The 26,919-nt window shown below is 36.7% G+C and overlaps 1 protein-coding gene across 3 annotated transcripts in view; it reads left to right on the forward strand.

Moving 5' to 3' along the window:
* Nucleotides 1–26,919, forward strand: part of PCGF5 (polycomb group ring finger 5) — a 122,243-nt gene that overhangs the window by 75,537 nt on the left and 19,787 nt on the right. For all 3 annotated transcript variants that reach the window (XM_053909727.1, XM_019445059.2, XM_019445060.2), the window contains exons 4-7: nt 2,959–3,014; nt 3,130–3,189; nt 5,680–5,828; nt 24,713–24,811. In XM_053909727.1, the coding sequence (XP_053765702.1) occupies nt 2,959–3,014; nt 3,130–3,189; nt 5,680–5,828; nt 24,713–24,811 (364 nt within the window). The remainder of the gene's footprint in view (nt 1–2,958; nt 3,015–3,129; nt 3,190–5,679; nt 5,829–24,712; nt 24,812–26,919) is intronic.

Raw genomic sequence — 26,919 nt, forward strand, 5'->3', positions numbered from 1 at the left:
AAAGGTACATGCAAAGGTGTGGTTTTAATGACTGACCTTGGAGTAAATCAGTCCTAAACTGGATAGGAGGACAGAGGGCATCAATTTGATGAGGGATGTCTCAGGGGCACAGAAATGAAACTCGTTGATTCCGGATCTGTTTGTGAACAGTGAGAACAAATTCTTGTAAGAATTTGGGAATAGGTCCTTAGAAAATGAAGAAAAGAAAGCAATTACTAGCTTTAGAGAAAGAAAAAAGTTGCATGAGGTGATGTCTATAATCAGAGTACACTGCAAATATTTATATAACCATGTAAACTGGTTATTAAACCAAAAAATAATAATAAGAGTAAATCAGGGAGATGAGAGTAGTTTGGAGGAAAGGGGGCTGGCAAGATGGTAGCAGAGAACCAAATCTTTATTTTCCATAAAAGGAAGTCAAAAGAATCTAGACAGCAGAAAAGGCGTGGCTACCAGAAGAAACAGGTTGGATTTAAAAGTGGCTGCCTCCTCAGTTGTGAGCGTCAGAAATGGAAGGGTGGCTCATCAAAATGTTGTATTTTAATATAAGTTTTATGGGGAAGTTTTATTTGGAAATTGTATGTGTATGTGTGTATATATGTGTGTGTGTGTGTACATACATGTATAATGTGTATAATTGTGTATATATGTATATATACACATAGGTATATGTATATATAATAGATGTGTATATTATGTGTATATTTACCCATGTATATAGTACTCTGATGAAAAAAAATCAAGAAAAATACTGCTTCTCAAGTACTATTTCTATTAAATAGTCTGGGAAAACTTTGTGAACAAGTTAGTATTTGAGTTAAGTTTTGAAGAATAAGGTGACATTGGTTGGGTTGGAGAGCAAGAAAAGAGTGTATGAGCCAGGATGAAGAGCATGAGGGAGAAAACAGATGGGAATTGACAAGACATTCTTAGGGATAGTTAAGTAAGCCAGTTGGCTAGAGAAGAGAGACAGTAAGAGAGTAGCACCAGTTACGATTTGTGGGTTGGATTCAAGTTAGATAAACACTCAAACCAGCTGGTGGGAAGAAATCAGTCCTTGAGCAGGCAGATAATGGTCAAGTGACTGCTTAAGGAAAATTCACTAAGAGTATGTCAACTTAAAGAGAAGTAGTTATGTGCTGTCTTCTAAGTAGGGTGGTGACTGACAGTGGGAGCATGGGAGGTATGGAAAGACCAGGTGGGAGAGACATGGAGAAGGTGCAGCCAGTGGGGCTTGGTGAGTCAATGTACGCATTGTGAGGGGGGTGGGGGAAGGCTTAGATAATTCTTGCATTTTGAGCCTGTTTGGGAGAGCTATGGTATCATTTCTAAATTTCATTTTTAAAAAGTAAGACAATGAGAGAGGTATTCAGTATTTTGTTGAGGGATAGATGAGACAGTCTTGACACTGATGAGCAAAAGGAGGTGCTTGAGATATTCAACATCAGTTCGAAAAATGGAACTTGAGCTCAGCAGAGAAGTGTAATGGATATGCATCTATGTTTGTGTATACACATGCACACACGTGCACATACAATCTGCCTGGATGTTAGCTTTCAAGCCACAGAGTGGATGTGATAGTCAGGGCCCTGTAGAAGAGGTCAAGAGTGCACAGCAATGAAGAATAGTCAAATTGCGAGGTAGTCGGGAAAAGAAAGTACTTAGGGACAAAGAGAAGTAGAGAGAAAAAAGGAAAACCAGGAGGGGGAATTTTCAAGGAGGCAGTATCTGGCAACAGTATCAAGCTGCAATATAAGAGAGAAATGACTTTTAAAAACCATTTTAAAACTTTAAACTGTAATTCTAAAACAAGAATTTAAACCTGTGCACTATGGAAGCTATGGATGATTCCAGGAGTCCAGGAGAGTAAAAGAAACAAAACACAGAGTATGGGGAAGAACTAACATCGATTATGCTTTCAGACTTTTCCAGTTAGAAGAAAATATTGAGAAACTGCCAACAGCTTGAAAAGACAGTAGATTAAGCAAAGGTTTGGGGGTTTTGAGATGTGAGAAGATTGTCCATATTTGTATCCTAGAAGAGCGATGCTGCTGAGCAGGGTGTGGGGGTGGGGAGCAGAGGGGCTGTTGGAGCAGGGGGAGAGTGAAGAAACAGTCATAGAAAGGAGGCATTTCACTCTTACATGGCAGGAAAAGGAAACAGGAAAATGTCAAGATAAGTGTTTACATGTATTATCTAGGAAGACAGAGTGACTAAAAGGTCTAAGTTGCTCAGAAGAAAGGAATGGACATCATTTCCATTACAGCAAAGAGCCAGAATTGTGGTAGAGAGTTTGAGAACAGGTGTATCGGCTATTGCTGCATAACAAACGAGCCTTAAATTTAATGCCTAAAGCAGTAATAAAAGCGTTTGTTATTCCTCACAGTCCTGTGTGGTTCATAGATCTAGGTGGTTCTTCTGGTCTTGGCTGGACTCACTCAGAAGACCACAGTGAATGAATGAGTCAAAAGTGGTCTCATCAGGGCAGCTTGGCTCGTACGTGGTGTCCTGTCCTCCTGACTTGTTCTCATGATGGCAGGATTCTGAGAGAGAGAGCGCACGGAGCACAGGAGGCCTCTTTGGCTCAGAACCCAGCACAGTGTCATTTGGGCCACATTTCGTTGGCCTAAGCACGTTTCAAGGCTAGCCCATATAGATTGTTGAGATGGGGAAATAGATGCCATCCTTTAATCAAGGGAGGGATTTCAGAGTCCTGATCAGAGAGTGGAGATGTAGAGAGCTGGGGACTCTGGGACCATTTTTGTCATGGATCTGACACTGTGGGAAAGGCTGGAAATGGGTGCACTCTAAATGCAGAGGAGTTTGGTATAGTGGATGTGCTAAAATTGTGTATGTTCTGAATTTTGCAATACGTGTAAGATACAGATCTCAAACTCTTTACATATTGGATTTTGATATCTTCATTGTTAGTATATTCTCTTTTTTCCTCTTTGGAAGGTTGGATAATACATTAGAGGAAATTATATTTAAGCTGGTCCCTGGACTGCGAGAACGTAAGTTGCTTTTTGGCTTCTTGCAGATTTTTGTGTTCTGTGAAGTCAGCATTTCTATTAAAGATTTTGTGATTGTTTCTGTTATTCTTATACTTTTTTTTTTCTTTTAAATTAGAAGAACTTGAGCGTGAATCTGAATTTTGGAAGAAAAATAAGCCTCAAGAAAATGGACAAGGTGACTTTTTCTTTTTTCTCTGGTACAATCTCTCAAATCGGTTAGCTTTATGTAGCTTTGGTGAACTAATATCTCTTCAAGCTCAAATTTATCCTGTACAAAATTCATGTACCCCTTTATTTACATTGTGAACCTTTTACATAAAATCATGAGATGTTATATACATATATGTAAATCTGGAGTTATGGCAGTTGAAGGTAATTGGAAATAGAGGAAATTGGACTTTGGGAAGAGAAAAGGGAGTTAAGACTAAAAACTGACTACTGATTATAGCAATATTTGCTGGAGAGCTGAAGGAAACTCTAATAGCCATAGTCTGCAGCTAAACACGGAGGGGTTTTCTGTTTTATTTATTTTAGTTTATGTGTTTATTTTAGTAAGAGAAGGAACCAAGATGTGGCTGAGTGCCAAAATAGGGGGTCTTTCTATGCTCTGATAATCTGGAATTAAGTTTTTATAGGTGGAACTCAGATGATACAGATTTGTATATTTGGGGATTTAAAAAATATTTCTAGTCGCTTATGGGGATTTTCTCCATCACTTATGCTGAGTGTCCAAATTTCTCTTTTGGATCCCAGGAGACTCAGCCATCAGTAATTTTTAATAATGTCAGCAAAATAGCAAACATTACTGGGCAGAGAAAAGGCTTTTAGTATGTATAATTCACACAAAGGGGGGGGAAAAAAGTACACCATACCTGAAATTAGAAGGAACTAGTATCCTTTCCCATTGTTTTCTAATATGATATTTATTTCAGGAGAGCCTGAATACCACTAAAATCTTTTAAGGATGTATGTTTTTATAGGCTCATTGTGAGCTCAGTCTCTTACCCTTGGTTTTCCCTTAAGATCATAGGATTGTCAATTATACATCATTAGTGTGGGTGAGGAAATGCTCTCTTTCTCTTTTCATCTGTAAACTGAGGATCATGGTTTTATTAACTGTTCAAGGCTGGCTTCCAAAGCAGGGGAGGTTTGAGAATAGCTTTCAATGACTGGAATAAGATAGTAAGGGCTTATTATCTATAACAACAAAATGGGCAAAGAAGCCAAATCAGACAAAAAAAAAAAAAAAGACTTTGCTAAAGGCTTTGTTTTACCAAGTGTACATTGCAGTTTAGACAGTAGTGCTCTAATAAAAGTGCAAATAATTTAAAGTTGACTAAATGTTCCAATTTTTGACTGTCTTTTCAAGAGGGCAGGAACCCAAGGGACTGTTATCAGAAGCTTTTACGTAGTAGGTTTAGTCGATGACTCTGTATCTTACAAGACTCACAAAGGACCACAGCCTCCTGTGTGTGGACCTCCCTTTACCCATCTCTCTCTCTTTTTAAAGTATTTTACAATGTTTGCTCTTAGTTTGGGTAGAGAATTTGGATCTTTTCTTGGAGCCTGGGAGGTCGGTTCATAAAAACCCACCCTGTCTACTTGGGCTCCATATAAATATGTAGAAGAAAGAATGCAGAAGAAAGAGAACCCACCTGCCCTTTATGATATAACTGTGATGCTGTTACTAGTCATTAAAGAGGAGCTTTTTTTTTTAGTCATTTTTTCTGTCATTTTTTCTTTCTGGGACTTTGTATACTGTAATGCTTAACTGGCTAGCTCTTTCAGGTTTCAGCTTAGAGATAGTTTATCTGGAAATCTTCCCTGAATCTCTGCTTCACCCCAAAGTTTGGATTTATTACCTCTCTTGCATGTTTCCACATAGTCTGTTTTTACCTCTTCCATCAAAGTCCTTATCATATTTCTCCCATCTGTCTGTTTTCCTTACTTGCCTGTATCTCTTCCTGTACCCTGACCACTATGAGGGTGAGGATGATAACACTCTAGTTTCAATATTCCCTCAAGCCTAGCACAATGCATATCCACCACAGAGTTAAAGGGACTCTGTAAATAAGGGAGTCAGCACATGGAGTTGCAATGTAGGCTGCAGGTATTTCATAGGCTAAATACACTTGTCTGTAACACGACGTATGCTATCCAGACTTCCCTAATGGATTGTTAATGTTACACAGCTACATACATGTTTCAAAAGCTAACTCATTCTACTCATTTCACTAACTGATTTTATGACTGTTTAATAGTTTGAAATGTTGAGAACTCAAAGAATATTTTATATTTTGAAAAGAGTACTTAGTTTCAAATTTGAATGTATATAGAAGTTGGAATATTTTTTCTAAGTGATCTAATCACCAATTGCGATCATCTTTGTGGCCAGATATAGCTAGTCCTGAATCTTTCATTTGGATGTCCCCAGTAAGTCTAGAAATTTTAAGCCATGTCAGTGAGTCACTGATGGCTTTTTAAAAATATCTCCATTGTTGAATTGGTTGGAACATTTTAAAGATATTACAATTTTTAGTTATTCTTCAATCAAAAACTAAGAAATGTCTTTTAAACATTTTTGTTTTGATGATGAATATACTGTTGCTTAACTTTAAAATCAACTTTGAGTTCCATCTAACTTAGTTTTGTTTTAATTATGCAGATGATACTTCAAAAGTTGACAAACCTAAAGTAGATGAAGAAGGTGATGAAAATCAAGATGATAAAGACTATCACAGAAGTGACCCACAAATTGCTATATGTCTAGATTGTTTACGAAATAATGGACAGTCAGGAGACAATGTAGTAAAGGTGAGTGGATGAGCAAAGTTATATTTTTTAGTAATCATTTCATAGTAAACCTTTGATAATTTGTTGATGAATTTAGCTGGTGTTTGCTTTCAAAATTTTTGTTAACATTATCAAGTAGAATGTCATTCTCTCACAGTCTCGTAGCTACAAGGGACGACACGGTTGCTTACTCCAGGCGCTTGATTTCCAGCCTTCACAACTGAACAGTCCTGGGCCAATGCCACCACCTAGTGGCTAATTTCAAGAATCACGCCTCTTTTCTCTGTTACCTCCTTTTATACTTTTGTTGGGAGTTCATATACATTGTTTCTCCCTTCTTATGTGTAGTAACCAATTCAGACTCCCATCATTACATCATGGGCACTGCCTCCAACTCTTTCATTCTTCCCCTCTTCATTTTCCTATTTTTCTGTTTTTATTTGCAATTCAAAAAGCTATCCATGACATGACTAATACATTTCATACATAATATAATTAGTTTTGAAGTAAAATTGGGTGTCATAAAGTGCCTACGAACTTTTAAAGTTCCTGAAGTCTCCCAGACATTTCCTGTAGAATCTCTGTTTCTAATTCTGTTTCTCCCTGTATTTTCTAATTCAAACTTTTTTTAAAAAAATGTATATACTGAAGAGTTTAAAACACCCTATTCAGTTTTATTTATTTTCTTTGGTCTTTACATGGTATTGTTTAAATATTGTTTTCTGCTTTTTTATTGCAAGGCACTTCCCTTTTCATTATAAATGTTCACTACTTTAGCTCTTAAATAGATTTTTGTCCACTTGTCCTAGCAAATATCAGTGATTGAGAATATTGTTTCTCTCTTTATACTCCATATTTTATTCAAATACCTATCTGTATTCATTGTTTCTTGTTTTCTTTTACTTACTTGCTCTGTTTAAATCTGTAGGTGAGTGGGTTAGATTCTTCACTAATACATTTAATGATATTTTCCTATTAGGAAATTAAAAACAAATAATTTTCAACTCAGATTAAGTTTTCCTAGCATCTTACAACAGAGAGTATGTAGGAGCAAGGGGATTCAGTGAAGATATAAGTGATAAGAAAAAAAATGTTTCACTCAGGGAACTTTAGTTAGGACCTACGCGTGCAGCCAAACAGTTATAATAAAATAATGGGTTTAGATAAGAGGGGCTGGTTGGACAAGGCATGTAATCAACAGCAGCAGTCTTTAGAGAAGTGGTTACCAGACCTATTTATCCTTCCAGGCTTCTCTGTTGTTTCTTATGTCCTGGTGCAGCACTCCTTGCTTTTCGTAAGTCTTTTTAATAACCTTACATTTCTCTCTTATTGCCAATCATTTCTGTAATCCTCTTTTTAAGAGATTCTTCTTAATAGCGATTGTGATCATCCTTTAGCTGTCTGACACGAGTTACTGTCTTGTAATGAAAATTAAATCAGTAGAAAAGCTGAATATCTTTTCATAAATAAATGTGAAGTCTACTTCCTGTAGGATTTCTAGTATGAAAGTTATAAAGCACTGCATTTTAGAGATTCATCTGAAAAATTACCCCTTGCCTTGATACTCTCTTTTGACAACTTTGACACTCTGCCGTTCCAGTTGACCCTCTATCCATTCACTCTTTCCTTTTTAGAGTTTTGTTCATCCTTGTGCCTTCTATTCATAAAACAGCTTTCACAGCTTTTATGACTTCTGCTTTGCTACCCTGATTCCCACCTTCCTCTCTGGCCCTTCCTCCACTGTCTCCACTTCTTCCAGTCTTCTACTTGATATATGTGAGTATCTCCTAATACTAGTCTTCCACTCAATTATCCTTTCTCTGGATTTATCCTAGGAGTTCAGTACGATTCTCTGTGGCTTCAACTCTACAGAGAACTTTTAAATCCCCATTTCCAACTCTGTTATCCCTCCCATGTTGAAGTATTAAGTCTCTGACTATTAAATATCCCGGTTGAAAGTTTCACTAACACCTGAAACTTAGTATGTTTAAAGACAGATTCATTATACTTTCACCTAACTTTACCCCAAACGTTCTACTTCAGTTAGGACTGCCATCTTTGTCCTAGTCCTACAAGTTCAAAACCTTGGAGTCATCTCTCACTTTTTACTGTCTCCCTTCAACAAGCCATAAGTCCTGAAAACTTTGCCTCATCTAGTGCTGCTCACCTTTTTCCTAGATTTTTTTAAGCAATCTTATCCAGGGCTGAGGCTATAGCCTGAAGGTGTGGGCCAGAGTCATGGCCAATATTAGGGTCAGATAGAAAATATTTTAGGCTCTGTGGAACTCCCAACAAAGATACAAAAGGAGAGATGACATACGTTCTCTTTTGCAACTTTTCAGCTTACTTATTGTAGCACTACAGCAGCCTTCGACCATAGTGAATGAACTGGCATGATTGTGTTCCAATAAAACCTTACCTACAAAAATAGGTAATTTTGGCTTGAAGTCTGTGGCCATCGTTTGCCACCTTCCAGCCTACAGAATCAAGTCTCACTTATGTTAGCATTCAGGGCCTTCCACTAACTAAACCCCATCTTGATAAGTTTATCTCCCATTATACTTATGAGTGAACCCTATTCTCAAGACAAATGATTATTGCCATATATCTGACAAAGGATTTGCATCCAGAATACATAAAGGCTCGTATTAAGAATATTTAAAACCCTCTCAAACTGAGAAACACTTCCTTTTCTGGCACGTTCTTGCCTCATTTCACCACTTTGCTATGTTTCTGTCAAGACCCAAGCAGAGACCTCCTTCTTGTGATGCAGTTTTCAACCCTACTCAATCCCTTCTCTGAGATTCTGTAGGATTTGCATTTATAACTCAGGTTGTTATTTATCCAGTCAGCATTTATCGTGTTCCTGAAGTTTTCAGGTACTGATACTTTTATCTTTTGAGTATATGTCTTGTCCTTCAGACTAGATTGTAAACCCCTTAAAGGCAAAGAAACCCTGTCTGTGTTTCTTGATAGCCTTCTCAGCCACCTCACTTCTGTGGAGTAGGCTGTGCTTTTCAAATGTGGGGGTGACGTAGTTGCACATACAGTTTATATAGTATACCTGCTGTTTTTGTAATCCCAAAAATCAAAGTCGGGAGCAGGAAGACTGTGAAAATAGTAGAGTGAGGACCTTCAAAAATTCACTCCTCCATAAAAGCAGTGAAAAAACTGCCAAAAAAAAAAAAAAAAAGAAAGAAAAGAAATTACCTCTCAAAAGCTTGCAGAAGCCCATGGAGCATTTAATCAAGAAAACGGTGTGAACAGTGAGTTTTGTGGCATTTTAACTTGCCTTAGTCCAATCCCCTGCTCTCCAGCTCAGGAGTAGCCTTGAAAAAGAAGAGCCCACTTTTCCACTGCAACCTCTCAGGCACCAAAGGGACAAAACAAAGGTGGAGCTCTTTCAAAGCCGAATTACCAAATAATTATCACTATTTGACCAGACTGGTGGTTCCTCGAATACCCCACTTACAAGGCTGTCCATATTAGACCTGATACGGAGCTTGCCCAGTAGAAAACACCTCTGTGGTCTGGGAAGGGTGGAGCATTTTTCAGAACCAATTACAAATACTTTAACTTCATGGCTGTCTGAGGTATAGCTAACATTTGGGGCAAACCATAGACAACCAAAAAGCTTAAAAGAAAAAGCTGGTGAATAAGAGGTCCATAGATATCAAAGTCTATAGGGACTTTGAAAAGCTCTAACAATCTACAATTTTAAGCATGTAGATAGGACTGTGTACATGCTCAAGAAAGACCTAAGTAGGCCTTAAGCTCTCACCTCTGGCTGACCTTTAGGCTCTGTACAGAGTCAGGATGTGAAAGACTAAGGCAGAATTGTCAACAGCCTGGTTGAATGTTGAAGGTGTGCCCTCAAACAGTCGATTAGCAAAGATTGGGAGATTTATTGGTTCCAAGTGTATAAGGAAATCTCTGTTCAATCACTAGCCAGCCGTGAGGTGGAAACTTAAGTGGGTACATACTGTAAAGAATACCAGCTTCACAGAATTAGTTTAGGAAAGTCACTAAACAAAGAGAAACAGCAAGATACAGACACAGTAACAAACCCTAAGAGGCAGGTGGGAACCTGATTCCATTGTTGCCACATTATATTACTTTAAACATCAAGTTTTCAACAAAAAATTACGAGATGAATAGAAATAAAGCACAACTCATATACAGGGCAAAAAAAAAAGTAGTCAATTAAAACTGTCCCTGAAGGGGCGCCTGGGTGGCTCAGTCACTTGAGCATCCGACTCTTGATTTTGGCTCAGATCATGAGCCTAGTGTCCATGGGATCAAGCCCTGCATCAGGCTCCATGCTGAGTGTAGAGTCAGTCTGTGTCTCTCTCTCTCTCTCTCTTCCTTCCTTCCTTCCTTCCTTCCTTCATCTCCCCTCCACCCCTGACCCTTTCCCCCATTCACACACTTACTCTCTCTAAATTAAAAAAAAAAAAAAATCTGCCCCTGGAGAAGTCCAGACATTGGACTTATTACTAGATATAGATTTTAAGTAATCCATTTTAAATGTGTACATAGAACTAAAAGAAACCATCTGTAAACATTTAAATGAAAGTGTAAGAGCAGAGCAAAGCTGAGGGCCAAACGGGATCTTGAGCTTGCCACGTCCCAGAGACACACCAAGACAGCTACTACGTCGATTGTAACTAACTCTAAAACTGACTTCAAGACTGGCAGAACAGATCTTCCATAGCTAGTCATAGAAAGAAGGCTACATCAAAAAGGGTAAAAGGAGTGAAGATTTTGTTGGGAACCATGCTAACCACAGACAAGAGGGATATCACAAGCACAGAGGAGCAAGGGGATTAGACCCCTTATGAGTCACCCCAGCCCTGGGGATGCACACTGGGAAGATGAGTCCCTATAATGCCTTTGAAAATAAGTGGGGCTTAACCCTAGGAGAGCCAGAGGGTGATAGGAAACCAAGTCCCCACACTTAGTGTGTTGGCTCTCTAAATAACGTGCCCTGAGACACAGCACAGCACACAGCATTTTGAAAAGTATTTGAGGTATACACGAAGGATATTTATTGACTAATCTTAGGATCTGTACCAGAAGGGGAGGGATCTGCAGAAGATTTCTCTGGGAACAAAACTGCTTGCAGGTGCCGTATTTCTTGCCCTCTCCCAGCCTAGGCAGCTGGACACCTACAGAAGCCAGTTCTGACACTCTACATCTACCTTGCTAGCACCACAAGACACACCCCAGGATTCCCCTGCAGATTTGCCCCACCCGACACATTCAGTTCTGCAGACATCCCTCCAAAGTGGCACTTGCCCTGCCGTGCCCAATAGGCAACCCCAGCCAGGACTGGCACCACTCCAAAGTGACTCCTGCTCTGGAGAGGGGGACATTTAACCCCACAAACCAGCACACCCTTAGTTTCTACAGCCAGGCTTTTTAGCTGGCTACCAAGGGAGCAAGCCCTGCCTGTCAGTGCACCTGCAGCTGATGTAGAAACTAATTGCAGATGGCTAAGCTCAGTACCAGCCCCACCCACCAGTGAGCCCATGGCAGCTGCAGCCAAGCCTCTGAGTTGGCCATGCAAGAATCAAGCCCTGCCCATCATTGCACATTTCCCTGCAGCTAAGTGAAGACAACTAGCCTGTGTGCTGACTCCACCCACCAGCAAGCCCATGACAGCTTCAGACAGACCTCTTAACAGCATGGGGAACAAACCCTGCACAGTGTGCCCACGGCAAGTGAAGTGGGTCATTGTGGTCAGCTAGGCTGAAGACCGGCTTCACTCACAAGCATGTCCACAGCAATCACAGCTCAGCCACAACAGGAAGGTGCACACAGCCCACACAGGGACACCCCTGGAGCACCTTATTCTATTGTGCTACAGGGCACCACAGAACCTCTTCTACACAGGACCACTTATGTCAAGACCAGGAGGTGTAGCTGACTTGGCTAATACATAGAAGCAGAGAGTTAGACAAAATGAGGAGTCAGAGGAATATGTCCCAAATGGAAAAAGAAAAAAAAAAAAAAATCACAGAAGAGCTAAATGAAATGGAGATAAGAAACATCCCTGATAAAGAGTTCAAAATAATGGTCATAAAGTTTCTCATAAGACTTGAGAAAAGAGTGGAGGAACTCACTGAGAAATTTTTAACAAAGAGGTAGATATAAAAAAGAACTAGTTAGAGCTAAGCATACGGGAACTGAAATGAAGAATACATTTGAGAGAATCAACAGCAGATTAGAGGCTGCAGAAGAATGGATCAGCAATCTGAAAGGGTAATAGAAAGCAACCAAGCTGAAACACAAAAAGAAAAAAATGATAAAAAATAAAAATTAAGGTTAAGGGAAATTTGCCACATCATCAAGTATAAAAACATTCATATTATAGCGATTCCAGAAGTAGAAGAGAGAAGAGGGCAGAAAACTTATTTGAAGAAATAATTGCTGAAAACTTTCCTAATCCGGGGAAGGAAATAGACATCCACATCCAGGAATTACAGAGAGTCCCTCACAAGGTGAACCCAAGGAAGTCCACATGACAACAGGTAATAATTAAAATGGCAAAAAGTAATGACAAAGAATCTTACAAGTAGTGAAAAAACTGAGTTACATACAAGGGAAACCCTTTAAGAACATCAGCTGATTTTTCAACAGAAATTTTGCAGTCCAGAAGGGAGTGGCATGATATATTCAAAGTGCTAAAGGAAAAAACATAAAACCTACAGCCAAGAATACTCTACCTGGAAAATTTGTCTTTCGGAAATGAGGGAGAGATAAGAGTTTCTCAGACAAAAAAGTTAAAAGATTTAATCACCACTAAACTAACCTTGTAAGAAACACTACAGGAAACTCTTTAAGTAGAAAAAAAAGGCCATAACTAGAAATAAGAAAAGTATGAAAGCAGGGGGAACCTGTATTGCTTTACACAAAGTAGTAAAATCAGTTCTATCTACAAAAAATTAGTCAAGGGATACATAAAATAGAAAGGTGTAAAATACATAAAATGTGGAGGAAGGAGTAAAAATTTAATGCTTTTAGAATGTGTTTAAACTTAAGAGATCATCAAGCTCATCCAAGCTGTGCTGTAAACATAGGATGTTATATATGAGCCAAATGTAACCACAAATCAAAAACCTATAATAGATACACACAAAAAAAATAAAGAGCAAAGAATCTAAGCAGAACGCTAAAGAAAGCCATCAAACCGCAAGAGAGCAGAAGAAAAAGAAAGGAACAGAGAAGAAATCTAAAACAACCAGAAAACAATTAACAAAATGGAAATAAGTATATACCTATTGATTACTTTAAATGTAAATGGACTAAATGCTTCACTCAAAAGATGTAGGGTGACTGAATGGATTTTTAAAAATGACCCATCTATATGGTACCTATAAGAGACACACACTTCAGACCAAAGTGTAGGGGGAGAAAGAGATGTTCTGTGCAAATGGAAGCAAGGAAAAGAAAAGGGCAGGATAGCAATACTTTTATTGGACAAAATAGACTTTAAAACAAAGACTGTAGCAAGAGACAAAGAAGGGCACCATAATGATAAAGGGATCAAGCCAATAAAAGTATTTACAATTATAACTATCTATGCACCGAACATAGGAGAACCTAAATACATAAAGCAAATATTAACATACATAAAGGGAGAAATTGAAAACAATGCAATAATAGCAGGGTACTTTAACATCACACTTAACATAGATAGATCATCCAGACATAAAATCAACAAGGAAACAATGGTTTTGAATAACACATCAGACCAGATATATATAGAACTTAACAGATTTAAGTATGGACCTAACAAACATACACACAGTAGTCCTTCCAAAAATAGAATACACATTCTTTTGAAGTGCACATGGAACATTATTTTTTTTTTTTTAACGTTTATTTATTTTTGAGAGACAGAGCACTAAGCGGGGGAGGGGCAGAGAGCAAGGGAGACACAGAATCTGAAGCAGGCCTCGGGCTCTGAGCTGTCAGCACAGAGCCTGATGGCGGCGCTCAAACCCACAAACCGTGAGATCATGACCTGAGCTGAAGTCAGACGCTTAACTGACTGAGCCACCCAGGCACCCCATGCACATGGAACATTCTTTAGGACAGACTGCATATTAGGCCACAAAACAAGTCTTGATAAACTTAAGACTAAAATCATACCAAGCATCTTTCTCAATCATAATGGTATGAAACTATCTTTCATAACTCTTCTATAGTTTTCAGAGTACAGATCTTTTGTCTCTTTAGAAAGGTTTATTCCTAGGTATCTTATTGTTTTAGGTACAACTGTAAATGGGATTGATTCCTTGATTTCTTTTTCTGCTCCTTCATTATTGGTGTATAAAAATGCAACAGATTTCTTCCTGATTTTTATCGTGCAACTTTGCTGAATTCATGTGTACTAGCAATTTTTTTGGTGGAGTCTTTAGGGTTTTCTACATATAGTACCATCCATGTCATTTGTGAATAGTGAAAGTTTGACTTCTTTATTGCCAATTTGTATGCCTTTTATTTCTTTTTATTGTCTGATTGCTGAGGCTAAGACTTCCAGTACTGTATTAAATAGTAATGGTGGGAGTGGACATCTTGTCTTGTTTCTGACCATAGGGGAAAGCTCTCAGTTTTTCCCCATTGAAGATGGTATTAGCTGTGGGTCTTTCATATATGGCCTTTATGATGTTTAGGTATGCTCCATCTATCCCTCCTTTATTGAGGGTTTTTACCAAGAACGGATGCTGTATTTTGACAGATGCTTTGTCTGTATCTATTGACAGGATCATATGGTTCTTACCCTTTCTTTTATTAGTGGGGTGTATCACACTGATTGATTTGCAAATACTGAACCAGCCCTGCAATCCAGGAATAAATCCCACTTGCTCATGGTGAATAATTCTTTTAATGTACTGTTGAATTCAATTTGCTAGGAACTTGTTGAGAATTTTTGCACCCAGCTTCATCAGAGATATTAGCCTGTAATTCTCCTTTTTAGTGAGGTCTGGTTTTGGAATTAATGCTGCCTGGCTTCATAGGAGTTTGGAAACTTTCCTTCCATTTCTATTTTTTTGGAACAGTTTGAGAATAGGTTTAACTCTTTTTAAATATCTGGTAGAATTCCCCAGGGTAGCCATCTGGCCCAGGACTCTTGTTTGTTGGGAGATTTTTGATAACAAATTCAATTTCTTTGCTGTTTATGGGTCTGTTCAAATTTTCTATTTCTTCCTGTTTCAGTTTTGGTAGTTTGTGAGTTTCTAGGAGTTTGTCCATTTCTTCCAGATTGCCTAATTTGTTGGCATATAATTTTTCATATTATTCTCTTATAATTGTTTGTATTTCTGTGGTGTTGGTTGTGATCTCTTTTGTTTGTGATCTCTTTGGGTCCTTTCTCTTTTCTTTTTGGTAAGTCTGGCTAGGGGTTTACCAATTTTGTGAATTCTTTCAAAGAATCAGCTTTTAGTTTCATTCATCTGTTCTACTGGGGTTTTTTTTGTTTGTTTTCTATATTATTTCTGCTCTAATCTTTATTATTTCCCTTCTGCTGGCTTTAGGTTTATTTGCTGTTCCTTTTCTGGCTCCTTTAGGTATAAGGTTAGATTGTATATTTGAGACCTTTCTTGCTTCTTGAAATAGGCCTGAATTGCTGTATACTTTCCTCTAGGATTGCCTTTGCTTCATCCCAAAGGGTTTGACTGTCATGTTTTCATTTTCATTTGCTTTCATGTATTTTTCTATTTCTTCATTCATTTCCTGTTTAACCCATTAATTCTTTAGTGGGATGTTCTCTAATCTCCATGTATTTGAGGGATTTCAAAATTTTTTCCTGTGGTTGAATTCAAGTTTCATAGCATTGCGATCTGAAAATATGCATGGTATGATCTCGATCTTTTTGTACCTATTCAGGGCTGATTTGTGACCCAGTATGTGATCTATTCTGGAGAATGTTCCATGTGCATTTGAGAAAAATGTGTATTCTGCTGCTTTAGAATGAAATGTTCTCAATGTATCTGTTAAGTCCATCCAGGCAGGCCAATGTGTCATTCATAGCCATTGTTTCCTTACTGATTTTCTGCTTAGATAATCTGTCCATTGCTGTATGTGAGGTATTAAAGTCCCTTACTATTATTGTATCATTATTGGGTTTCTGGGTGTTTGTCATTAATTGATTTATATACTTTGAAGAGGACATAAAGAAATGGAAAACATTCCATGCTCATGGATTAGAAGAACAAACATTGTTAAAATGTTTATACTACCCAAAGCAATCTATACATTTAATGCAATCCCTATCAAAATACCACCAGTGTTCTTCACAGAGCTAGATCAAACAATCCTAAAATTTGTGTGGAACCGCTTAAGACCCTGAATAGCCAAAACAGTCCTGAAAAAGAAAAACAAAACTTGGAGGCATCACGATCCTGGATTTCAAGCTATATTACAAAGCTGTAGTCATTGAGACAGTATGATACTGGCACAAAAACCAGCACATAGATCAATGAAATGGAATAGAAACCCCAGAAATGGGCCCACAACTATACAGCCAACTCATCTTCAACAAAGCAGGAAAGAACTCCAATGGAAAATAGTCTCTTCAATAAATGGTGTTGGGAAAACTGAACAGCGACGTGCAAAAGAATGACTGGACCACTTTCTTATAACATACACAAAAGTAAATTAAAAATGGATGAAAGACCTAAATTTGACAGGAAACCATCAGAATCCTAGAGGAGAACACAGGCAGCAACCTCTTTGACCTTAGCCAGAGCAGCTTCTTACTAGACACATCACCAAAGGCAAGGGAAACGAAAGCAAACATGAACCATTGGGACCTCATCAGATAAAAAGCTTCTACACAGTGAAGGAATCAATCAACAAAACTAAAAGGCAGCCTACACAATGGGAGAAGATATTTGCAAACAACATATCTGATAAAGGGTTGGTATCCAAAATCAATAAAGAACTTATCCAGCTCAACACCCAAAAAACAAACAACCTGGTTAAGAAATAGGCAGAAGACATAAATAGACACTTTTCCAAAGAAGACATCCAGATGGGTAACAGACACATGAAATCTCAACATCACTTATCATCAGGGAAATACAAATCAAAACCACAATGAGATACCACTTCACACCTGTCAGAATGGCTAAAATTAACAACACAAGAAACAACAAGCATTGGCAAGGATGTTGAAGAGGGGGAACCTTCTTGCACTGTTGGTGGGAATGCAAACTGGTGTAGCCATTCTGGAGAACAGTCTGGAGGTTCCTCAAAAAACCAAAAACAGAGCTACCCTACCATCCAGCAATTACACTATTAGGTATTTACCCAAAGGATACAAAAATACACATTCAAAGGGGTACATGCACCCTAATGTTTATAGCAGCATTATCAACAGCAGCCAAACTATGGAGAGGGCCCAAATGTCCATCAACTGATGAGTGGATAAAGAAGATGTGGTATATATGTACAATAGAATATTACTCAGCCATCAAAAAATGAAATCTTGCCATTTGCAACAACGTGGATAGAGTTAGAATGTATTACGCTAAGCAAAATAAGTCAATCAGAGAAAGACAAATATATGATTTCACTCGTGTGTAATTTAAGAAACAAAACAGATGAACATATGGGAAGGGGGAGGAAAAAAGAGTAGAAAGGGAAACAGACCACAAGAGACTCTTAACAATACAGAACAAACTGAGTTGACGAAGGAGGAAAGTAGGAGATGGGCTAGATCGTTCGATGGGTATTAAGGAGGGCACTTGTGATGAGCACTGGATATTGTATGTAAGTGATGAATCACTGAAATCTACTTCTGACACCCATGTTGCACTGTATATTAAAATATAACTAAAATATGAAAAAAGGACTTCTCAAATTAAAAAAAAAATAAACATAATGGTGTGAAACTAGAAACCAATTACAAGAAAAATACTGAAAAACAAAACAAAACAAAACAACCAAACACATGGAGGCTAAGCAACATGATACTCAACAACCATTGGGTCATTAAAGAACTTGCAGAGGAAACCAAAAAATACATGGAGACAAATGAAAATGGAAACACAGCTATCCAAAATTATTGGGATGCAGCAAATGTTCTAAGAGGAACATTTATAGGAATACAGGACTATCTCAAGAAACAAGAAAAATCTCAAACAATCTAATTCTATACTTAAAGGAACTAGAAAAAGAACAAAGCCTGATGTTAGCAAAGGAAGGAACTAATAAAGATTAGAGTGGAAGTAAATGAAATAGAGATAAAAAAAAAAAAAAACTCAATGAAATCAAGAGCTGTTTCTTTGAAAAGGTAAACAAAATTTGATAAACTTTTAGCTAGACTCATCACGAAAAAAAAGATGAAGACTCAAATATACCAGAAATGAAAAAAGAGAAATAACAACGAACACCACAGAAATACAAAGAATTATAAGAGAATATTATGAAAAATCCTATGCGAACAAATTGGGACAACCTAGAAGAAATGAATAAATTTCTAAAAACATACAGTCTTCCAAGACTGAATCAGGGAAAGGTAAAAAATTTGAACAGACTGGTGAATAGTAACAGAATTGAAAAAACAAAAAAACAAAGGATCAGATAGTTTCAGAGATAAATTCTACCAAACATTTAAATTTTTTTAATAATTTTTTTAATGCTTACTTATTTTTGAGAAATAGAGTGCGAGCGGGGGAGGGGCAAAGAGAGAGGGGGACACAGATTCCAAAGCAGGCTCCAGGCTCCAAGCTGTCAGCACAGAGCCCAACGTGCGGCTCAAACTGAGGAGCTGTGAGATCATGACCTGAGCTGAGGTTGGACACTTAACTGACTGAGCCACCCAGATGCCCCAGATTTTACCTGCATTTAAAGAAGAGTTAATACCTATTCTTCTCAAACTATTACAAAAAATAGAAGAGGAAGGAAATCTTCAAAATTCATTCTATGAGGCCAGCATTACCCTGATACCAAAACCAGAAAAAGACTACAGAAAAAGAAAACTACAGGCCAACATCCCTGATGAGCATAGATTTAAAATTCCTCAATAAAATATTAGCAAGCTGAATTCAATGATACATTAAAAGCATCATTTACCATGATCAAGTGGGATTCCAGGGATTACAGGGTGGATGAATATTGGCAAATCAGTGTTAATATCACATTAACAAGAGGAAGGATGAAAACCACAATTATCTCACTAGATTAAGAAAAACCATTTGACAAAAATACAACCTTTGTTCACGATAAAAACTCTCAACAACATTGATTTTAGGGAATATACTTCAAAATAATAAAGGCCATATGTGAAAAACCCATACCTAGCATCATATTCAGTGATGAAAAACAGAACTTTTCCTCTGAGATCAGGAACAAGACAAGGATGTCCACTCTCACCACTTTTATTCATCATGTACTAGAAATCCTAGCTGAGCAATCAGACAAGAAAAAGAAATAAAAGGCATCCAAATTGATGGGGAAGAAGTTAAACTCATTAATTGCCGATGAATGATACTATATATGGAAAACCACCAGAAAACTATAGAATACATGAATTCAGTAAAGTTTCATTAAAATTAATATAATATTAATATAAAGAAACCTGTTGCATTTTTATACATGAATAATAAAGTAGCAGAAAGAGAAATTAGGAAAACAATCTCATTGACAGTTGTACCAGAAATAATAAATTATCTAGGGAATTTAAAGAGGTGAAAGACCTATACTCTGAAAACTAGAAGACACTGATGAAAGAAATTGAAGATACCACAAATGTAAAGATATTTTCATGGATTGGAAGAATTAATATTGCTAAAATGTCCATACTACTGAAAGCAATCTACAGATTTAAGTGCAATTCCTATCAAAATACAAATAGCATTTTTCACATAACTGGAACAAATAATCCTAAAATTTGTATGAAACCACAAGATTTTGAATATCCAAAGCAATCTTAAGAATAACCAAGCTGGAGGCACCACGATCCCAGATTTCAGGATCTACTACAAAGCCATGGTAATCAAAACGGTGTCATACTGGCACAAAAACAGACACAAAGATCAATGAAACAGAATGGAAAGCCCATACTTACAAGGTCAATTAACCTACAACAAAGGGGACAGAGATGTACAATCAGGAAAAGATCATCTTTTCAATAAATGGTGCTAAGAAAACTGGACAGTTACATGCAAAAGAATAACATTGGACCACTTTATTACATCATACACAAAAACTCAGAATGGATTAAGGACTTAAATGTGAGATCTGAAACCATAAAATTCTATGTTTTCTAAAAAAACTTAGGTAGTAATATCTTGGACATAATTCTTCCAACATATTTGCAGATATGTCTCCTTGAGCAAGGGGGAAAAAGCAAAAATAAACTGTTGGGACTATACCAGAATAAAAAGCTTTGACACAGCAAAGGAAACTGCCAGCAAAACAAAAAGGCAACCTACTGAATAGGAGAAGATATTTGCAAATGATGTATCTGTTAGGAGTTTATATCCAAAATATATAAAGAACTTAAACAACTCAACACCAAACAACCCAATTTTTTAAAATGGAGAAAGGACCTGAATAGACATTTTTCCAAGGACATAGAGATGGCCAACAGACACACGAAAAAATATCCAACATAATAATCATCAGAGAAATGCAAATCAAAACCACAATAACATTACCTCACGCTCATTAGGATGGCTACTATCAAAAACAAAACAGAAAATACCAAGTGTTGGTGAGGATGTAGAGGATGACAGATGTATTGGAACCCTTATCCACTAATAGTATCAAAAAGAGAAATACTTAATATATTTAAGAAAGCATAAGATTTATATGCTGAAAACTGCAAAACATTAATAGAAATGAAGAAGGCCTAAGAAATGGAAATATATCCCATGTTCATGGATTAGAAGACTTAATATTGTTAAGACAGCAGTCCTGCCCCAAGTCAGATTTAGTGAAAACCCTAACCCAAATTCTAACTGCTGTTTCTACAGAAATTGACAAGCTGATCCTATTTCCCTTATAGAAATCCAAGGGACCTGGAATAGTCAAAACAATCTTGAGAAAGTACAACAAGCTGGAGGACTCAAAGTCCCGTTTTCAAAACTTGCTTCAAAACTACAGTAATCAAGAGAGTATGGTACTGGACAAAGGGTATATATATATGTCAGTGAAGAGAATTGAAGGTCAGAAATAAACACATGTGTCGATTATGAATTTATTTTTTACTTGAGGGCCAAGCTAACTCAAGGGAAAGAATAGTCTTTTCAAGAAATGGTGCTGGAACATTTGAATATCCACATGTAAGAAATGAAGTTGGGTTTCTACCTCATGTCATATACAAAAATTAACTCAAAATGGACCCATACCTAAATGTAACAGCTAAAACAGTAAAACTCTTAGAAGAAATATAGAGATAAAATCTCATGACCTTGGATTTGGCAGTAGATTCTTAAAAATGATATCAGCAAAAGCATCAAAAGAAAAAATATAGATAAATTAGATTCTGTCAAAAGTAAAAACTTTTGTGCTTTTCAGAGAACACTATCAGGGCCCCCTGGGTAGCTCAGTCAGTTAAGCATCCAACTCTTGATCTCAGGGTTTTGAGTTCAAGGCCCACACTGGGCTTTGAGCTTCACATGAAGCCTACTTAAAAAGGTGGGGGAGGTGTATGGGTGGCTCAGTTGGTTAAGTGTCAGATTCTTGATTTCAGCTCAGGTCATGATCTCATTTGTGAACTACCAAGAAAGTGAAAAGACAACATATAGAATGGGAGAAAGTATTTGCAGATCAGGTATCTGATAAATCTTTAGTATTTAGAATATATAAAGAACTCTTACCAATCAACAAAAACATAACCCATTTTTTTAAAGTGGGCAAAGGATTTAAATAGACATTTCTCCAAAGAAGATGTACAAATGGCCAATGAACACATGAAAAGATGCTAAACATCATTAGTCATTAGGGCTGTGCAAACCAAAATCACATGACACTTCACACCCACTAGGATGCATGTAAATTTTTTTTTTTTTGCAAAAAGGAAAATAGGATAGTTTTTAATAAACTATAAGCTAGGATCAAATACTGTAACATGCTAGGACATGAATGAACCTTGAAAACATTATGCCAAGTGAAAGAAGCCAGAAACAAAGGCCACATATTGTATGATTTCATTGCTATGAAATGTCCAGAAAAGGCAGTCCATAGACACAGAAAGTAGATTGGCTTTTGTCAGGTCTAGGGAAAAGGAAGGAGTAGTGACTGCTAATAAGTAAGTTTCCTAGTGGGGTAATGAAATGCCCTGGAATTAGATAATGGTAATGGTTGCATAACCTCATGAATATACTGGTATTACTGAATTGTACATTTTAAATGGTGACTTTATGGTAATTTGAATTTCAATTTAAAAAAAAGTTAAAGTCGGGTGCCTGGGTAGTTCAGTTGGTTAAGTGTCTGGCTCTCGGTTTCGGCTCAGGTCATGATCTCACGGTTCGTGAGTTCAGGCCCCATGTCACACTCTGTGCTGGCAGTGCGGAGTCTGCTTGGGTTTCTCTCTCCCTCTCTCTCTCCCCCTCTCCTGCTCACACTCTCTCTCTAAATAAACTTTAAAAAACTTTAAAAGTATATATATCCATCATCACCACACCTAGTTACAAATTAAAAAAAAAAAAAGTCAAAGTCAAGCTTGATAGCCGTTTTAGCTGGTGAAGATACTAGCCCTACCATTCCGAAGATGACAGAAGAAACAGGGGTTTGGGTTTAAAAAAATAACCTCAAATAATCATTATCATAAGAACTAGAATTTGTTGCATTGTATTCTACACAACTGGAAACCCGTATAACTCATGATTTTGACCACTAGCCAATTTCAAATCTAGTCTCTTACATCTTTTAAAACAAAGAGATAAAAAAAAGTAAAAGTGCCTCTAGGGTAACCACCTTAGAAGCAGAAAGGAGCCTTTTTTTTTTTTTTAACTGTTCCTCTTCTGGTTTGAGTTTAGGGAGCAGGTTAGAAGGCAAGGCATTGTGCCATGCAAGAGAAAGGTAATATTTCTTCAGATATACAGGGGAGCCTGAAATGTTGATCCCACCAGAGCAGCTGACTACACAGCTGCTCTCCCAGCCAGCAGTCTCCCGTTAACCCCCTGTGTGTAGTCCAGATGTTTCCATTTTCTGTGTGTTCTGAAAGGGAATGCCGGGAAGATGCACTGCTCTTAGGATCATCTCTTCCTGGTCATCTACTCAGCACTCTTGTCATTGCCTCTCTTAAAACGTGTTGATTACTTGTTGATTCAGAGGTCTGTATAGCGGTTTCTAGGTGTACCTATCTAGGAAACAGCAAGATTAATTTGGTATAATTGTAAAATGTTTCTGTAGAGGGAGAATGCATAATTGTTATATTGTCATTTTCTAAGTACTTACAAATCAAATATTAGATAATTCAGGCTGGAATTTTGTTAGAGAATAATATCAAAGTTTATTGAGTTATAAATTCCAGAAACAAGCTTTTGCCTAATTTTTAAAATCTTCTCTTAACTCTTCTGACAGCTCTCTCCTTATTAACAATTTCCAAAAAGTAGTGATGCCGTGTTCGTTTCTGTAGGTTATTTTAACAAGCTGAGATTCTCTGAAGATGATAATATACTTAGAGGGTCTTCTAGTACCTTCACATTCTACTCTAACTTAACTGGGACCTATAAAAGGTACCAAGAATTCTTTATAAGCCGTTTGGAACAATAGACTGGAAACATTGGGGTAGTTTAGATGATGGGAATAGATAACAGGGAAGATCTATGTGAATATTTATCCCTTCATTTTCACGCTATCTAGAGTATCAGTCTTTCCATTTAAAATGTCTAGTGTGTGTTTTGCTTTAGATGTAACTTTTGACTTCTGTTTTCTTTTAATGGTTACTTTACCATCTAAATAGTGACCAAGTATCATTTGTAAATTTGTTTCTGTTGGTCTTTGCTAGGAAATATATTTTGCCAGGAACACATTTGCTAACAATACATACTGACTGGATGGCTCTACTTTGGGCTTAGTGAATTTAAGAATATCCTGTATATATAAGTAGAAGTAATACCTTATACCTTTAAAAGAGTCAGTTGCTGGTTTTTGTTTTACTGTTGAAAACTTTTAAGGTTTGGAGATGTAATTTTGTTTCACACATTGGTTCGTGTTTATCATGTCTCCACACCTCATTTTGACTAATTTTAGTTTGAGCATTCGTTCTGGATTGGTTCGTATATTTTAGTGATGTTCAGGCTAAAAGAGTAAGTCAGTACTGCTAATAAAATGAGAAAAATCCAGGTACAAAGAACATGTTTTTCCAGTAAAGTAGTCACAGCTCATCAGACACTGACTGGGACATGTTTCTCCAGAACCAGAGTCTGTTCCACGTGACTTTTACTTGTACGGATCTTGTGGCCTGACTGGCCTCTACTGAACTCTGGGGCTCCTTATGGCCCCATCTGAGATCACTGCTCTTTTAAAAAATATTTAAAAGTTTATGAGACTTTTAAAAAATATCCCTAATTCTTTTAGAAGTGACATTCTTTAATAAAATATTTTATATTCTTTTTGCGACCTTTATTTTTGATTAAATTCATAGTGCGTTGTTAACTAAACAAATTGACGATCTGCATACCTCTAGACATTTCTAGACATGTCTAGAGGTATGAAGATTTTCAATTTCCCAGGATTTTCTGAGTGTACATAATAGTACATTCTTGAAGAATACCATGTAAGTATCTAAGAATTAGAAACATTTTTTATTTAGTAGTACTAAAGAGTATAATTTGAAACATTTTCAGAATATATTTTGAAAATCCTCAAAATGATAGTGGAAAATGACACCTGTGGTTTCATTACAAGATATATTTTAACTAATAATCTGTTTCCTTTAGGGTTTAATGAAGAAATTCATTCGATGTTCTACCCGTGTAACTGTGGGAACTATTAAAAAATTTTTAAGTTTAAAACTAAAACTTCCAAGTTCTTATGAGGTAAGTTAACAACACAATCTTGATCATTTTGATAATTCTAATCTGAAGTAAAATTTTAACAAAAGAAGTAAAAATTAACAATAATTTTGTGGAAACCTGGGTTATTTTCATGTTAAAAATTAATTTTGAGAATGTAATATTCTGTTTATGTAATGTGTATTTGTTAACATCCTGACTAAAACATACAAATGCATTTAGTGTTTTACCATTAGAGGAGATACCTAAATAATATTAAGTGATCCAAAAATAAATATCTCAACTAACTGGACTTTAATGCCAACATGCTTTAGGGTCTTTTTTTTTTTTTTTTTTTTTTTTTAATCTGAGACCTTTGAGATCCAGTTTTACCAATTCTTTATAGACTTCTTTTTCAGAATGTAAAACATTGTCTTTTTATGAAAAGGGATTTTACAAATAGTGTTCCTTTAATTATGTGATTTGCAAAAGTGATATTGTTTAGCAGAAGGTAAAACCAATGTAATTGCATCTGCATAAATGCGGTCTACCAGTTTCCTTACAGGAGAGATAAATTGCCCTGATATTGATCACAGCACAGCTTGTAATGTGTTCAATGTTTAGAGAATGTTTAAGATGCTAGAATTACAGCTATAACATAATGAGATACGGTTACCATTTCTCACCTGCCCAAATGGCAGTCTTACAACTTCTATTAATTTTCTCTTCCTCCCCTTTGGGTTCTGAGAATAGCTTCTGAAAAAACTAAAGACCAAACTAGTGTTCTGTATAAACAAAGACATCAAAGGCAACATAGTTCTTCAGGCTTAGGTATAGTAATATTAATATGAATAGTTTATCATAGTAGAAATAAAATAGGATTTGAACATAGGCATTGACAGGTATTAAGACTATATTATGAGGAAGCCTCTGATCCTAAATTTATTTAAAAACTTCTCTCAGACAACTAATTAATCTATGGATTAAAAATTCTTACTGTGGTTTGGTCCCACACATATTAAAACATTTCCAGAGACATCAACTTTTACATTAGGGAAAAAAAGTATGAGAGTTAATCAAAGCCCTATGTACTTGGTAAAGTAAAAGATAACAATTTATAGATACAACAGTGAAAATAGAAAATGAAACTGTTTTTGTACTTTATTATCTTCTTACAAAATACCACATGCAGTTTTATTTCCTTACTTTTAGGTGTGACTCAATTATTTTCTAGTTTCCAGGAAGTTGTTAGAGCTGAGAGGATGATTTCTCTCACAGTCTTACTGCCGGCACTTATCATCTCTCTCCATAGAAAACAGCAAGGGAGGAGACTCAGTCCACTGACAGCTCCTTGTCTATCCCAGTGTAAAGGACTTTTCCTGTGATTTTTAGAAGGATTTACTGGTTCCTCCCTTATTTTGCTGTCTTAACATATAGGGTGATGTAGTAATGAAATACTTATGAGCTGAAGCCTTTTGCAACGGCATTGCTCATTGGGGGAGATAGTTTCATTTGTAAATGACAACAGAAGCAGCATACCGAATTAGGGATTGCATCCTAAATCTCTTTACTTCTTTGCTTATGAGTTTATTTTACAGGCAAGATTAAAAAAAAAAAAAATCATCGGGGCACCTTGGTGGCCCAGTCAGTTAAGCATCTGGTGCTTGATTTCAGTTCAGGTCATGATCTCACAGTTCGTGGGTTCAAGCCCCACATCAGGCTCTGTGCTGACAGTGAAGAACCTGCTTGGGATTCTCTCTTTCTCCCTCTCTCTGCCCCTCCTGTGCTCTCTGTCTCTCTTTGAAATAAATAAAATAAACTTAAAAAAATAAAAAAAACTATTTTGTCTTTTTAAAAATGTCTAAAAAACATTTTGAGGTCCATGTAAGTCACCATAAATCATCAAAAAATCAATATAATTTAGCTAAACATTTGTGTAATACAATTGGAACTCTACTCATTTTAGACTTTTAAAGTTCAGGACTCTCTAATCTCTATCTAGCCAAACACAGAATTATTTAAAACCCATTCTTCTTCCCCCTTTCCACACTTTAAATTAAACTCTTATCAGTCTGCTTTTAATAGCTAAAGAACTGAAATGTTTTACTTTGGGGGCCTATGATAAATGTTTGTTTATGTTTTGTTGAATTGGC

The sequence above is a fragment of the Panthera pardus genome, unplaced genomic scaffold, assembly GCF_024362965.1.
Source record: "Panthera pardus isolate Hobbes unplaced genomic scaffold, ASM2436296v1 HiC_scaffold_22, whole genome shotgun sequence".
Lineage (NCBI taxonomy): Eukaryota > Metazoa > Chordata > Mammalia > Carnivora > Felidae > Panthera > Panthera pardus.